Source organism: Hippocampus zosterae, chromosome 2 (genome assembly GCF_025434085.1).
Source record: "Hippocampus zosterae strain Florida chromosome 2, ASM2543408v3, whole genome shotgun sequence".
NCBI classification, from domain to species: domain Eukaryota; kingdom Metazoa; phylum Chordata; class Actinopteri; order Syngnathiformes; family Syngnathidae; genus Hippocampus; species Hippocampus zosterae.
In genome coordinates, this window is record NC_067452.1 from 20575386 (window position 1) to 20592211 (window position 16826).

The 16826-nt window shown below is 41.9% G+C and overlaps 1 protein-coding gene across 1 annotated transcript; it reads left to right on the plus strand.

The window, feature by feature from the left end:
- The first annotated feature begins 4065 nt into the window (after positions 1-4065).
- On the plus strand, positions 4066-11061 carry aamp (angio-associated, migratory cell protein). The gene is made up of 11 exons (XM_052056955.1): positions 4066-4565; positions 5316-5447; positions 5538-5657; positions 6500-6639; positions 6733-6877; positions 7110-7193; positions 9036-9151; positions 9878-9963; positions 10328-10418; positions 10502-10656; positions 10726-11061. Exons 1-11 carry the CDS (start codon positions 4475-4477, stop codon positions 10799-10801), a joined length of 1236 nt encoding a protein of 411 aa, XP_051912915.1. The 5' UTR covers positions 4066-4474; the 3' UTR covers positions 10802-11061.
- The last annotated feature ends 5765 nt before the right edge of the window (positions 11062-16826 follow it).

A 16826-nucleotide genomic window follows, 5' to 3' on the forward strand; every position in this document is an offset into this window, starting at 1 on the left:
AAAAAAAGGCAATTTTGCTGATGTAGAGAGTTCAAAGGGAGCTGTTAGTCAGTCTCTGATGTGACCGCAATTTGCCTCACACTGAAGAACACATCTCCTTCACACAGTTTTTTTGTGGGTAGCCTATGGTACACCTGGGCAATAATCATGGGGTCTAATCTGCTTCTTGGCAAATGACATTTCACTTCGATGGTGCTTAGTGTAAAACTATATCAAAATATATATCGAACCATTTGTGATTGGAGAGAGATATCTTTGAAGGAAATGCCACATTTAAAGTACTGACAAATCATGTTTAAACAAATTCATTCTGGCCATCGGGCTTGCCACTCTCGTATGGCTGACAAATTGCTCTTTTCATTGTTTTTAACCACAGGAAAACAATAAAAAGTCATAAAACATCATCAGTATCACCACTAAAAAGTGGAGGATCTAATGAAGATCTGTTAGAAAACCCAAATTGGTTCTGGATATCTGCATCTATATAGTTCGTCTAAAGGGCTTTGAAGAATGGACATAAAATACACAAAGTGTATACATACAAGTGCAGAGAGCATTGATGTCAAAACACGGATGAAACTGTCTTATTTTGCCCAGAGCGGTGCATGTGCAATTTTAGTGAGTGTTGCATCCATTTGCACTTGAATATCAAATATGACAACAAAAAAGTCTCAATGATGCATATTCCTAAAATAAATCAGGTTTTGGCCAGTGGCTGGATGAGGAACAGCAGTCAGGCCCGAAAAGTCAACAGTCGAGCGTAAACTACCACCCTGTCACCACAGCAGACACTTCACAGGCGAGCTGTGGACCAGACCACTTGCATTACACACACAACCGGCTGTTAGTGGTTTACAAGGGGAAGCTTTGGTCTCACCCTGCGCGCTCCCACATGAGTTGGATGCTGTGTGCAGACAAAGCAGGAAAAACTCAGTGGTGCTTCTGTAACAACCAATATTTTAAAAAAAAAAACAGTAACAATTGAATTTAAAAAATACAAATACTGAGAGCCGGAGTACCCCACGTGAACAAACGCCACACAGGTAGGCCGGAGCCAGAATCAAACCACTGACGTGCTAACCCGTAGAACACCGCACCGGCCCCAATACATTTCACTCACTGTCAATTATATGCGAGTTCTGGCTATTCCTCCTAATCCCCCTGCGAACCTCCTTTTTTTTCTCTCTCTTTTAACTCCCCCAATCTTTGATCAGCTCCAAGATACTCATCGTACAAAATCTAAACTGCAACCATGAAGAGCTTTTTTGTTAGGCAATGGCTTCCTATGTTAACCCTTTCAAGAACAGCAGTTACTACAGTGGACAGCTTATCATGTTATTAGGTTGCAGGGTGCATGAAAGGGTTAAGGCCAGTTAGTCTAAAGCAGTGGTTCTCTCGACGTTGCAACCCATTTTGAAAGATTTTATATAGCACTGTCGTTAAGAACGAGGCAGAAAATGTTTTGTTAAAAAGTAGCTTTTGAAAACATGCGTCCATTTTCTTTACTGCTCAGCCCGTTCGGAGCCGCGGGCGACCTGGATCATAAAGATTTGAAATGAAGCTCCCCTAGTAGACCTGGTCCCTGAGTCAGCGTCAGCATGGAGTGGCACATACTCCTGCGCTCAATAAATGCTTGAGAATATTACAGTTCTGTCAACAGCCAATTAAATTCGTCCTCCCTTGTACGAAAACAAGCAAACGTGCTCGTTATTTCCTTGGAACGATGTCAACCGGTTAGGGGTGCTGGAGAGTATCTTCCCTCCTTATTGAACTATTGCACTGAGGAGAAGCTACTGTGCATATCAAATTTTTTTACGAGATTCAATGGGTAAAGGTTTGAGATTGGAACATCAAACCACGGGGATGAATGAAAAAAACTTTCCTCGTCATAATGTGCAATCAGTGTTTCTATTCTCTCATCAATATTATCCAAATCCAAATTATTTCCATTGCCTCAGTCAGTCATGTTATTTTTGAGAGGACTCGTCATTTATACTCATCTTTTTGGGGACATTTCTTGACTTATGCTATATTTATGCGCTATATTGCCTGAAGGAGCTGCTAATCCTTCAATAATTTCTTTAATTGACTTTTGTGTGTCATGATGGTCCAATGGCTGGTTCTAAGGCTTTTCTGGGATGTCGAGTGATTCAGGCGCATGAAACCAGAAAATTTAATTACAGACTGAGGAAATGTCAGCTCTGTAACTCATCATTGACATTATCAGTGAAAATAAGATGCCATAAACTGTTCAACATACGTCTTATAGAAAGACAGATAGTCCAAAAAAAGTCGAACAAAATACATGTTTAGCAAATGTTAAAAGGAATAGAATAGCTGCGCCAGAACAAAAAGAAACCATTGCAAGCAGTTAAAAATAACAAATAAGCAAACACACAAAACAGACTTCGTCCACCACATCTAGCATCCATCTTTTCCTCTTGTGCAATTACAACAGATAAAATAAGTCTGAAGATATTAGCTTTTGTTGTAGGATTTTGCTGTGTTCCTTAGTTATTCAAATCTTTTGTTTTGATGACAGACAACTGTGACAATTATGCTTTGATGTTGTATCTCTCAATATGCAACCTTTTGAGCCCCAGAAACTAAAGTGAACTCCATGACTCATGGGCAATGACATCATCAAGGTTTGTTTTCAGCATGAAGAGAGTCTGTCATTCCCATCAATGCAACCATTTGTACTCATATTACTAGAAAGCAAGTTATTAATGATATAGTATAATTATCAAACTTATTTTTTTCAATTATATTGTAGTACAATACAATACAATAGTCTAGTTTGTTCTCGACCAGTTAGCAAAGCAACTTACACAGCTGTTTTGTAATCTTGAGCAAAAGCTGTAACACCTCCTCTACATGGATGACATAAAGCTGTATGCTAAGAGCGAAAGGGACATAGACTCCCTGATCCACACAACCAGGATCTACAACAGTGACATCGGGATGTCATTCGGGCTTGAGAAATGTAGTCGGATGGTGACTAAGAGAGGAAAGGTAGTCCGCACTGAAGGCGTCTCACTCCCTGAGGACAGCTACAAGTACCTCGGTATACCACAAGCTGACGGCAACCTCGAACTGGCAACAAGGAAAGCGGCTACGGCCAAATACCTCCAGCAAGTGAGGCAAGTCCTAAAAAGCCAGCTCAATGGCAAGAATAAGACCCGGGCAATAGACAGCTATGCCCTGCCAGTGATCAGATACCCTGCAGGAATAATTAGGTGGCCAAATGAAGAGATTCAGACCACGGACGTTAAGACCCGAAAGCTCCGAACCATGCATGGAGGGTTCCATCCCAAATCCAGCACCCTGAGACTGTACGCAAGCCGAAAGGAAGGAGGCCGGGGACTAGTGAGTGTGAGAGCCGCTGTCCAGGATGAAACATCCAAGCTCCATGAATACATCAAGGAGAAGACTCCAACGGATGACGTACTCAGAGAATGTCTCAGACAATGGGGAACAGAAGATGAGGCGCTGGAAGAGAGACCATCATGGGAGGACAATCCCCTACACGGGATGTACCACCGGACCATAACTGAAGTGGCCGATCTCAAGAAGTCCTATCAGTGGCTAGAGAGGGCTGGCCTGAAGGACAGCACAGAGGCACTCATACTGGCTGCTCAGGAGTAGGCCCTGAGCACCAGAGCCGTTGAGGCCCAGATATACCACACCAGACAAGACCCGAGGTGTAGGTTGTGCAAAGAGGCACCTGAGACGAGCGTGTGTGTTCGTGTATGTGTGTACACGCACACACATTTATGAACGTCCACTATTAATGGTTGAGCTAGATGATTTAAACCAACATGTTTTTTTATTTTATTTATTTTTACAATCAAAATCTAACAAAATTAAACAATAAATACTACGTTTTTCACAAATATTAGTGTCTAGATTCTGGAATCGTCCATATTTCCTATTTGGGACATTCTGTATTTTGGCGGCTGTGTGAGGTTTATTGTTAATGCTGTCATCTAGTGGATGTAGCTGTTATGACGCATCGCTGCATTTATGATGTAATCATCCTGCGCCTCTATACAATATTTTTAACCCGAATTTAGTATGCAGGCAGTCCTTGCTTTAAAACGAGTGAAAGACGTGCCAATTTAAGGACATAATTTTTTGCAACCGTAACAACATCGTGTTTTCTAATAAAATACAAATAAAACTTTTCGTGCGACGTGAGCGATGTCGAATTTCGGACAGAGAACCCTATGTACCCTGACAATTATGACCAGGGCAAAAAGTTCGCCAGCAACGTGGGAAGGATAAGCAATAAGGATATCGCGTGTGTTTTTTTGAGGGGGTGTTTTTGTTTCTTGGATTGTTTGTTTTACACATGCCACTCAAGATGGTCTACTTTTCCTCAACATATACGACGTTAGCTCGGTTGGAAATATAACACCGTTTTCATTCACGTACTGTAACTTGGTTGCTTAGCTCGTAGCGTGCTAACATCATGGCGAACATGGAGCAAAATTCGTTAGAGCTTCACGGAGACGAAGAAATCATTGAAGTCATCGACCTGAACGACACCGAAGATGGTCCAGGTGCGTTGAAAATACACTGGACACAATATTCAAACAAAATTTTTTTAAATGTTTCAAGTTGAATCTTATGACAGTTTGTTAAGAGCATCTGATTCGATCCATCCACCCATGATGATCCAACCACTTATCCATTTGTTGCTAAATTAGCATCTCTCAAATAACCAGTTTCAATATTCTTATTTTGCTCTGCAGAGGATTCTAGCGTGAGATTCTGCTCTCCCCACTAGTACTTGCTGGTCCCTTACTTTTCTACGTTTTTAGTTTTGCCTCATTTTGGCAATAAAGGTTCATCAATCAGCAGCGTGATGGACAAGTGTTATTCGCATACACACCGTACATTTAGATGTGACGTCAGCCAACTTGGGAAGCTGGAATGGGGCATCTCATCATGGTGCTATCTGTTGCGCTGAAGAGGGGCTGTGCTTGTCCAAATTTTCAAGCACGTGTGACACTTCTGAGGGTCTGAGATTGCATTTCCTTTCTTTCTTTCTCTCATTTCACCCTGTGCTCATACGGGCTTCGGCCTACATTCCAAAAACATACACGTCAGGGCCACTGAAATTTCAATTTTTTTGTGCAAGTGTTTGTTTTTCTACATTTGTCCTGCGTCGGCTGGTGGTCTCGATCAAAGTCAGCTGGGATAAGCTCTGGATCAGCCGCAACCCAAAATGAAGATAACCACAATGGAAAATGGGCAGATGTGTCTTATAAATCAATGCTACAACTTTAACATTTGGCTTGTGCTCACAGATAACTTGGCAGACGACCTGGAGGACATCGACTTTGAAGAGGCTGCCAATGCAGACGACAAAGGCTGGGAGACAGAGGATGAGATGGAGTTGGAGCGGGATGATAGCGAGTTGACTTTCTCCAAACATACTGGTATCTACGGCAGGCACTGTGGTCATTCTCTGCGATGAAGAAATGAGTCAGCATTTGAGTTTGAATTTTCCTGTGGTTCCCCCCGCTCAGGCTCTGTATTTTGCGTGAGCTTTGACCCAGCCACCAACAACTTGGCAGTGACAGGAGGAGAAGATGATAAGGCGTACGTGTGGAGGGTGAGCGATGGCGAAGTTGTCTTGGAGTGTACAGGTAAATCTCCACAAATATTCATTCAACATTCTAACTCTTGAGTGCAGTAAACCCTCGGGGTATTTGCCAGACCCACCCGCTATTGGTAACCATATATATTTAACTATAAAATAGTTTTACTCATCCCAGGCACATTAAACTCATTTAACACGATTAAAAGCTAGGGTTGCAAAGGGTTGGACAATTTCCAATCAATTTTGGGAAATTATAATGGTGAAATTTTGAATTATTCAAATTCTACAGTTGAATATAAAGGAGTCATTTTTATGGATTAATATTAAATTTTGCCATTATCAGATGTCCATTCTAAATGATACAATTAAATAAGGTGACATTTAAAAAGAAATCATTGATAAGTAGAACTTACTTGAGATAAAACTATTTTATTGAACAATGAAGTATTTTAGTAAGGAATGAAAAAAAGGATGCAATTGCAGTGAGTGAGAGTACTTTCTCAAAATGAATTGATGACTGGGGTTTTTTGATTATTTATTTATTTTTTTAAAAATACATGTTACTTTTAGTTTGACAGTAAATTTCAACTGGGAGTGGCAATACACAGCTCAAAGGCAATTTTTGAAGAATTATTCACTGTCTGCCAAGCTCCAGATGGTGAATAATTTGGCAGGGCAACGGCCCGTGTCTTGAAAAACTCGGGTCTAATTCGGGTCTCTTGTCCGCCCAGGCACCGCTGTATACAAAAAACCTCACTAGAAACCACAGATTTCCACAATAGATTTGTTCCACACTGAGCCACTGTAGGTGACCCGCGATACAGCGAATCAACACTGCACCGAGACATGGAAAACCTGACTACTCCTCCCATTTGCTCTCATCCGCAGGTCACAAGGACTCTGTTACGTGTGCCGTGTTCAGCCACGACTCCTCGCTTGTGGCTTCAGGTGACATGAGTGGCCTGATTAAAGTCTGGAAAGTGGAGACGAAAGAAGAGATCTGGTCTTTTGAAGTCGGAGATCTGGAGGTAGAGCACATTTGCTTTGATACCTTGATCTATATTGTGCAGTGAAAGCTCAAGACTTCTCCTATTTTTGTTTTTGGTCATTTGGCCCTTCAGTGGTTGGAGTGGCATCCCTGTGCTCCAGTGCTTCTGGCAGGAACAGATGACGGTAACGTGTGGATGTGGAAGATCCCTAGTGGAGACTGTAAAACCTTCCAGAGTTGTGCATGCCAGTCCACCAGTGGCAAAGTCCTTCCTGATGGTAAACAACACAGTCCCAATATAGTGATCCCGTCATTTAAGACATACCGTATCTTAAATCATATGTCCCCATTGAAATGAATGGAAATGCTATTAATCCATTCCAGCCACCCGAAATTGTCCATTAAGTGGCTTCCATACATTTTATGCTTTCACATTAATTTTGTGTGTTAAAATATTTTCACGTTGTACTTTAAAAGTGATGGTTTTTTTAAAAAATCCCTTCTCCTCAGGCAAACGCGCTGTGGTGGGTTATGAGGACGGAACTGTGCGCTTCTGGGATTTGAAGCAAGGCAACAGCATTCACGTCATTAAAGGTGAATTTGTGTTTGTTATTTATTTTAAGAATACCAAGAATTGAACTAAAACGTGTAGAAAAATGAAAGAAATGAAATAATGGGATGCCCATGGTTAAATAAATGTACGACCGGTACTACTTCATCATAAAACCTTTTTGAACCACTGTACAGGCAATGCTATTCAAAGTGTTTCAAAACACTGTGTGGTACCAGCGTGAAAATAAGTTGACAAAAGTAGCTGATAATTAAAAACAATTCATTTTGTACTCAATCTTTGAGTGACGGAAGAGGTGAAGAAAGTGTTGAGGGAAATGACTGCTTTTGCCTTGGCGGTGAGTCACTTCACGTTAAAGGGTGATTAAAAATGAAAATCCCTTCGACTTGGGTCTCAAATGCTGCTGCCTCTGCAGTATCCCACATCATCGTGTTCTCGTCAACATCCAAATTCACATTGGATGTCAAGGACATCAACAAAAAAAAAAAACAACTGACTCCTCACTGATATTTGAAAACAGTTGCTTCGGGAGACCACTGGGCTTGCGAGGAAGCAGAGGCGTGCGTGTTGTCTGGCTGTGATTGACAGCAGCACTGACAAACTACGACCTAAATCATTCATCAATCATCTATACTATGACCATCGATGCTGAATAAACTAACGAAATGCTACGCTAATAAATTACTAACCTGAAAAGTGATATAAAGATGCTACTATTCCAACACCCAACTCGCTATGGAGGTGTGTCTGAGACTGAGCCACTTACATATCCCGAGGTGGCTATGTCAAGATTGCGGAAGTGATATCAGCATTCCTTCTTCGTCAAGTCAGACAGAAAGACAAATTCACATGCAGTGAAGATGACTCCACACACCCTCTTTGCCCCAAATTCAGAATTTCAACATTCATTAAAATGTCAAAATAACGACCAGGACTTGTAGAGACATGTAGACGCCCGTTCATACAGTTTATTAGGGGAAAAAAATTGTTTGAGGGTGGGCGGCCCGGTGCTCCAGTGGTTAGCGCGTTGACCTCACAGTGCAGAGGTCGTGTGTTCGATCCCTGCTCCGGCCTCCCTACAACCCTTGTGAGGATAAAAGCGGTTTGGAAAATGGATGAATAATTTGAGGATGAGTGGCTGATTTTTGTCATCTCATTTTTTGCCCTCTGCCGTCACTTGTGTCCTCTGAGGTTACTTTGCTAAATCCATTGAAAAATAAATCAAACGCAAATACACACTTCCGTGACGTCATGTGACTCAAGGGAGTGTTTCACTACACCCTAGTTATAGTACATGAAAGAATCACTGCCTCAGTTCAGTAGAGGTGGTTCACTTTGAATGTACTTTGCATTTAATCCATTTAAAAAACGTTTTTTTCAACATTTCAGTAACTTTTAAGCACAATACATTTGATTGCATTTATTCATTCATTCATTCATCTTCCGAGCCGCTTGATCCTCACTAGGGTCGCGGGGGGTGCTGGAGCCTATCCCAGCTGTCTTCGGGCAGTAGGCGGGGGACACCCTGAATCGGTTGCCAGCCAATCGCAGGGCACACAGAAACGAACAACCATTCACACTCACACTCACACTCACACCTAGGGACAATTTAGAGTGTTCAATCAGCCTGCCACGCATGTTTTTGGAATGTGGGAGGAAACCGGAGCACCCGGAGAAAACCCACGCAGGCCCGGGGAGAACATGCAAACTCCACACAGGGAGGCCGGAATCGAACCCGGTACCTCTGCACTGTGAAGCCGACGTGCTAACCACTGGACTACCGGGCCGCCCTGATTGCATTTAATTAAGTCAATTTTTCGTAACATTTTACAAACAGAAAATTTCTCTCCCATGTAAAAACACAGGTAAGGATGGACACCAGGGGGCGCTGACATGCCTTGCATGCAATAAGGACAGCTCTTTGGTACTCACTGGCTCAGTGGATGGTTGTGTAAAGCTCATCAACACTGCTACGGGCAAGGTGGGTGCCATGGTAACACCATTGGAGTGGTGGGAACTGAAGTTGACTTTTCAGCTTTCTGTACTGTACTGTTTTTTTCAAACGCTCTCCCATCTCATCTGATAAAACATACAAGTAGGCAACGCATTTCAGTTGTTTTTGTGTGTGTGTGTGTCTATCTATCTATCTATCTATCTATCTATCTATCTATCTATCTATCTATCTATCTATCTATCTATCTATCTATCTATCTATCTATCTCTATCTATCTATCTATCTATCTATCTATCTATCTATCTATCTATCTATCTATCTATCTATCTATCTATCTATCTATCTATCTATCTATCTATCTATCTATCTATCTATCTATCTATCTATCTATCTATCTATCTATCTACCTATGTATCTATCGCTATATCTAGATGTCTAGATACACACAAAACATGCAATGTATTTTTTTTCACAACTATTAAGTTAATAAAGGTGGAAAACAATTTTGCCTGCAGCGAAGTTTTTTTTTTGTGGTGCCATGTAATCAAGATAAGATATCCTTTGTCCCACACTGGGGAAATTTACAATTTTTTTAATGTATAAAAAATATAAAACATTACAAAACAAGCGTTGTATATTATTTGACAGTAAAAATCCATTTGGAAATTTTTTTGTACTTTAGTTGCATATTTTTTTTTTGGAACCAAAGTGTCTAGTACAGATTGTGCGCATGTTTTCCACATGTGGTATCAGGTGGTGAGCATGTTCTCTTTGGATGGAAGCAAAGCCAAAGATGAGGAAGAATCCAACTCTGTGGAATCGGTGGGATTCTGCAACTTGTAAGTCGGACAATGAGGAACTTTATCTCTAGAGTGCTTTTCATGGCTCATTAAGATCAAGATCTGGGTACTCATGCTGGTGCTTGACAGGAAACAAAGTGGAATGAATACCCCAAACTGAAATGCTCCCCTACACATTTTTTTTCCTGCACATGAACACAATTGTAAATCCCATTGTAATATTCTGATTGATGCTTTTCAGTAGTCTGTCTGGCAGTTTCAGTCGTATTTGAGAACACTTAAGTGGTGAATAGGAAAAAAATAAAACTCTGAAAGTCTCTAGTATTTAAGTGTTTGCGAGTAATCCTGAATCACATTTCTGCCGGTCCCTCATAAGAATGTGAACCACCTTGTGTCTTTGCAGCCTTCCGCTCATCGCTGTGGCCTATCTAGATGGCACCTTAGCCATTTACGATCTTTCCACGCAGATGCTACGACACAGATGCCGACATGAGGTTTGCATTTGCCGTTCTGTCACCCACAAACTCGGCACTGTGAAACTTGGGCCGTAAAATCCTTTGACTCCCCGTTCCTCCAGGCTGGCCTTGTTCACCTACAGTGGGAGGAGTCTTCTTCGCTGGTGTCCACCTGCAGTTTGGACGGAGTGCTACGCCAGTGGGACGCTCGCTCCGGCAAGATGGTGTCTGAGTACCGCGGTCATGCCGCGGAGATCTTAGACTTCTCAATTAACAGGTGGGATCTCACGTTAATTCATTTTAACTCCAGACTTGACCGCTGCTTGACTGTGTTCTTCTCCTGCAGGGAAGCGACAGTGGCAGTCACCGCTTCAGGAGACAACCAAGCTAAAGTGTTCTTCCTCCAAAGGCCTGATCGCTAAAAAAATAAAAGGGAGAGAGCGAGAGAGAGGAATCGGGACAGCACCTCAGGAAAAAAAAATGTCAACTCTTCGCTTGTGCTTGTTGCACCGTTGTAATTTAAATCTCCATCTGATGAACCTCACTGAAATTATGTGTGAATGGAGAAATCCAAAGAGTGAAACATGATGCCATCTCCCTCCGGACTTGATTTGAATGTTGCGACCAATGTCAACTTAATTGTAAATACATGAAACATATACTAAAAGACACTTGGACTCCAGCTGTTTTGTATTGTTATTCTTGTGTAACAGTCATGTTGAGACAAATTGTCGGGGTCCATGATTGGGACTCTCATATGTTTTGGGTGCAAGGGGGACATTTGACCCTCACAGCGCCAAAGGAATTAAAAAGTGTCTAAAATTCTATCTTTCAAGAAGTTAATTTTTGCAAGAACAATGTCTTTTGTTGGGATTAAACGTGGTAATGTTACGGGAATTAAATTGTAGTTTTTCCAAGAATTTATCCACAACAGAGCAAAGTAATGATAACAAACCATGGACTGATGATCTATGAAATAAAGGAATGGAACCAACATTTTAACAAGTGAATCTCAAAAATATCACTTTATTCTTGTTATATATTCTGTAATAGATGCCTTTATCTATGGGGGGAAAAAAAGGTATTCTAAAACAGAACCAAAACAAACCCCAACAAATAGCTTCATTTGGTGATGTACTGTACGTCACATTCATATCGGAGCTTTGAATTTGCCAAAAGGAGTCAATTGGTTTGTATATATTTAGTTGGTGTGGATATGTACGACACAATGCGGCCCTAAAAATGTCAGGATAAGCGGACTAGAAGAGCTGAACCTTGCTTGGGGAAGCGCTACGAATGCTGGAAGGGATGCCATTTGGGTTTGAACATGATATGAACGCATCCCAAATTTTGTGCATATCAGGCTTGATTTTACTTTCTCGAGCGAAAAGATTTTCTTTAAATTGCGTTGAGCTCACGTTCAGAGAACCTTTTCAAATGATTTGTCTCGGTCTCATTCGTATAAGTCACAAAAGCCTGGCAATTAAACAGGGGTGTGTAGACTTTTTACATTCATTGGAGGTACGTTTGCTCTTTTCGAGATGATACAATGCCCCCCCCCCCCGACCCCTACCATGTCCCTGCACCCCACTTTGAGAACCACTACCCTCCACGAGTAATTTCTTGTGGCATCTTGTTGACATTTTATCAGATGAGAACCAAAAGGAGCCTCTGTAGGGAGACGAGATGTCTCCTGAAGAGGTGGATAGTTCTTAAGTACACTTTAATGTCATCAATAAAGGAGAAAGTGGTTCTTTGTCTGAAAAGTCCTGGCCTCATACTTCAATTCAATTTCAGCATAAGGGGATTTTAGTTCAAGATTTGAGATTATTATCAAGCCCAAGTTGCATATATGCTTACCGGGTATATACCGTATATCTATATATTTATATTGAACTGTATACAGCTCTTTTCTGAAACATTTATTTTTGTGCACGCAAGCACTTTGTTTTTCTTCTTTCTCCCGCACAATTTTGCTGCTGTAGACTGTAAATTTCCCCAGTGTGGGACAAATAAAGGATATCTTAATCTTAATTGATCAGACTATCCAAGTGAGTTGCAACAATCTTCCCTGGCAGTCTGGAGCCTAACCTAATAACAGGGCGTCAGGATTATCTTCTTTTTTTTATTTTTTAAACATCTTGTGCACAAGCGCTCCTTCCTTTTACCAACGTTAGTGGAGCCCCCAGCTCACTGCGTCTGGTTATGTACTTCACCTCATCCAGACATCAATGCGTCAATCGTCACAATGCAGCCTTGGCCCTTGTAAAAAACTGAGGAAGGTTCCGCCTTGACCTGGCCAAAGTCTGACCTATTAAATGTGGCCTGCTGTCATGGCCGCAGACGGGCGACAGACTTGTTTGAGGCGTGACCGTTTCACTTTGTAAAGCGCACCACGATAATAACATCCCGAGTGAAAAGGTGTGGTCCTCCTTTCAAAAACATTTATTTTGTTCTCGTGCAGGAGCCAGTGGTGGTCCAGTGAATGTTCACTACGGGTGGTTGTGAAACTAAATGTGAATGGCCCCCGTGCATGTCCTCCCTATGATGTCCCATCCAGCCCGCTCTCTTCCTGTGTAATGTCTTCCCAAACGCGTGCAGGCTCGGGGAAGCTTGTACCATTATCTGACAGGTGCTGGGCCGGCGACCAAACTGTCATGGAAAGAGTTTGGAAAACAGAGCGAGCCTCCACCGGCCTTCCATCAAGCGCTGTGTTTAGATATGAGGCGAGCATGACAACTGTTGTGAATTTCAGACACACAACATAGTGTCGCCAGTGTGTGTGTGTGTGTGTGTGTGTCTGTGTGTCTGTGTGTGCGTGCATGTGTGTGTGTGTCGCTCGTTCAGGAAGAGTGTGCATCCAAGGGAGAATAAAAGTATATGTGAGTGAATGAGTGAGTTAGAGTGAGCTTGCATGTGTGTGTGTGTGAGAGCAAGAGTTCACGAGCGTATGGTTGTGTGTGAGTGAGCAAGTGATAGAATGTGTGTTTGTCTGTGTGGATTTGTGTCTCAAAGCGTTAGGAGTGAGTGAGTGAGTGAGTGAGTGAGTGAGTGAGTGAGTGAGTGAGTGAGTGAGTGAGTGAGTGAGTGAGTGAGTGAGTGAGTGAGTGTGTGTGTGTGAGTGAGAGAGGAATTGTGAGTGAGTAAGAGTGAAAGGTGTGTTTGATGAAGAGAATGTGTGTGTGAGGACATGGAGAGTGAGTGAGACAGTTTGTGTCTGTGTGTGCCTTTGAGTGAGTGAGTGAGTGAGCGAGCAAGACTGCGAGTGAAAGAGTGAACGTGTGCGAGTGAGTCCGAATCAGAGTGTGAGAGTGTGTGTGGGAGAATGAGTGCGTTTACTTCAGTGAGTAAATGTGCATGTGTGAATGAGTCCTGAAAGTGTCAGAGAGTGAGTGAGTGAGTGAGTGAGTGAGTGAGTGAGTGAGTGAGTGAGTGAGTGAGTGAGTGAGTGAGTGAGTGAGTGAGTGAGTGAGTGAGTGAGTGAGTGAGAGTGTGAGAAAGCCTGCGTCTGTTTGTGTGCACAAGATTATTTTTTCAGATATCCGTGGCTTTTACTTTGACTCATGACATTTGAAAGCACGCGATGGCAGCTGGATGTTTTGATCAGATAAAAGCCTGAGTCAGCACAAGTTAACTTTTTTTTTAATCAATGTGACCACTTTGCAAATGAATAAGAGGAAAACTTTTTTTACACTGTATTTAAGTTATTAAAAAGTGTATACAATTGAGGGTGGAAAAAAAATCATTCTTTTGTACATTTATTTTTCCTCTCCAGTACTTCTACTTGAGTACAAATGGAGAGTACCTTTGCCACCTCCGTTTGGTTCTCTGTGTTCCAGCAATCCGCTCACCAAATTGAGTATTCTCCCAGTGAGCATCAACCTGGAACTTGATTATACGACTTTAGACAGCGGTGTAGCTCAGAGCGCTTGCAAAATCTGGCTGCTGACCAATCTCAACCATGAATCTCATTCTGAAAGGAACAAATGTACACCCTGGCTGGGAGGGGGCGGGGTTCCGGGGGAGGGGGTGCAAGGGTCTAACAGAGCAAGTCAGTGGGTCAGACTGATGCCTCTCCTCCTTCTCCACCTCTTCATCCACCTCCTCCTTCTCCTCTGCCTCCTCGTCTGCCTTTTTACGGCGTGCGGACAGACGGACGTCTGGGCTGATCTCCCGCAGTGTCTTGTGACGTTTCCCGATCTTGGGATCCACAAAAGGCATTAAAAAAGAAGCGACTATGATCATCCGACCACAGATGTGACGGGCAGAAGGGATGATAGCAAGTTGAAGTGATAAGACCAGACGGATCTTGGATGAAAGGTAAACCTGATTTCGCTGACCTAGTTTGGTTGCAAAACGTTCGCTTTGTAATATACCATAGGTTGTGGGACTTGCAGGTCTTCCTATAACACAGCATTGAATGGGCGGGTGTGATACAGGATGCAATCTACACATTGACATGTGTCTCATGCAAGGGTGGTTTTATTGGCAGGTTCTGCAAACATCTTCCCTGCTTCATAAACTGCAGTTTGATTCAAGATAAAAAGCATGTGGGATCTTTTTATTTTTTTTTAATGCGATCATAAGCACTGACCTACATTTATAACCTGAATTTGTTTCCTGAAATGGAATTTGTCTTTTGTCTTCATTTTATATAGTTTCACATGGCCGCACCACTCCCAGTCAATAAAAGTGGATGTTAATTTATTTTTATTTTTTTGTCCACTCAGACTTTGGCCTCGATGTCTCTGCCATGTCAATCTAATCTGCCCAGAGCCTTCACAATCAGTAGTGCGGGCTGAAGTCAATGAAACAAGAGGCCTCTTTGGATTCTGTTTTTCCCTTCGGGAATTACCTTTCCTATTTGAGCGAGGTAACTTGGTATTCTTGGAGGAAAGCTTGCTCGAATTCTAAAAAATGCTTCGGACAGGGGACACAGTGCAATTGATATTCTCATCATTTATGGCAGCAGCATTACGGCAACAGGACCCCAAGGAAGTGTAGCGACTCTACATGACGACCGGTGACGTGCGTTTATGACCGGCGAGGCACTGACTGGAGTCACATCTCAAAATATGAAGTCATACGAGAAGATTGGCCGACATTTCTTTTTTGAATTTAATTGAAACTGTCATGTTCTGTCTGTTTTGATTGGGTTTCGGCTCCAGCTGGAGTGAAGGGCATTTCCCTCCAGCAGGCGCACCAATTTTTCTTAATCAAGCCTTGACGAGTATTTCAGGACCGTCAAGTTTCCAAGTCGCTGCTGGATTAAGGCCCCTGCTTTCTAGACCTCGCGCTACTTTCCATCGTCGCTCTCGTTAGTCATAGATTTTCGTTACTCGTTCAATTTTTTTCTTACTGCTCTTGGTCTTTGGCTTCACGTTATTGGCTTCTTGACATTTGTTTATTCTCGGTGTTCCCAAGTACATTGGCTTTTGCAAGCGCTTTTGTTTATGTGTTGCTTTTCCTAGCTCCTTTTGAGCCATCGATTTCTGCCTTTGTCAGTGCAGTTTTCTGTAAATAAATATTTTTTAGCGCACTTTGTGTGAGCTTCCATTTCTGGAATCCAAAAACATTATTCGCTTCGGCCTAGAATCGAACCGAAACATACCTTTTGAATTGCAGGATTGGTTTTCAAAGCTGTTAATTACGCTCCAATTAATTCAGCACTGTTCAACATTGTGAGGGCATGAAAAAAAACCCAAAGAATATTTAAGATAATGTTGATAGGTTTTTTTTCCCATGTCTGATTTTTTTTAATGAAGGGATTTATGCTTACCTTTACATTCATTTTATACAGTGATCCCTCGCTCGAACGCAGTTCACTTTCCGCGGCTTCGCTGTTTCACAGATTTTTTTGTGTGCAGTTTTTAAAATGCTTTTAACCCTTTAAATCAGAACGCGTTGGCGGCGCCGCGTGTCGACAGTACAGTATTTCCAAAAACTGTTAACGTTATTTGTTGAAAACATTTGGGTTTTTTTGTAATTGGGCCTGAAAACAGGTTTTGGTCTTTGATTTCATTGTATATATAGTTAAGTATTGTATAACAAAGTTTCACTTATCACTGGTTCTTTTTGGAATGTAACCCCCGCGATATACGAGGAATTACTGTATTTATTTTATATTACATACACATTTGGTATCATAACTACACCTCTGGTGTTTTTTTTAAATAGAGGGGCGTACAGTATATATATATATATATATATATATATATATACACACACACACACACAGGTATATTATATTTGTTGTTGTCATGTTAAGTATTGATTCAGAACTACTCCATATATTGTATGTTTGTAGAGAATTGATGGTTTCTGTAACTGATGTGGTATTTGTGGTTTTCAGAGATGAAGTCGAGTAACCAAAATGTGCCAAATGTGCAGGCCGCCACGACTACATCTCTGTTCGTACGTGTGAATGACAAGTGAACGTGACAATTG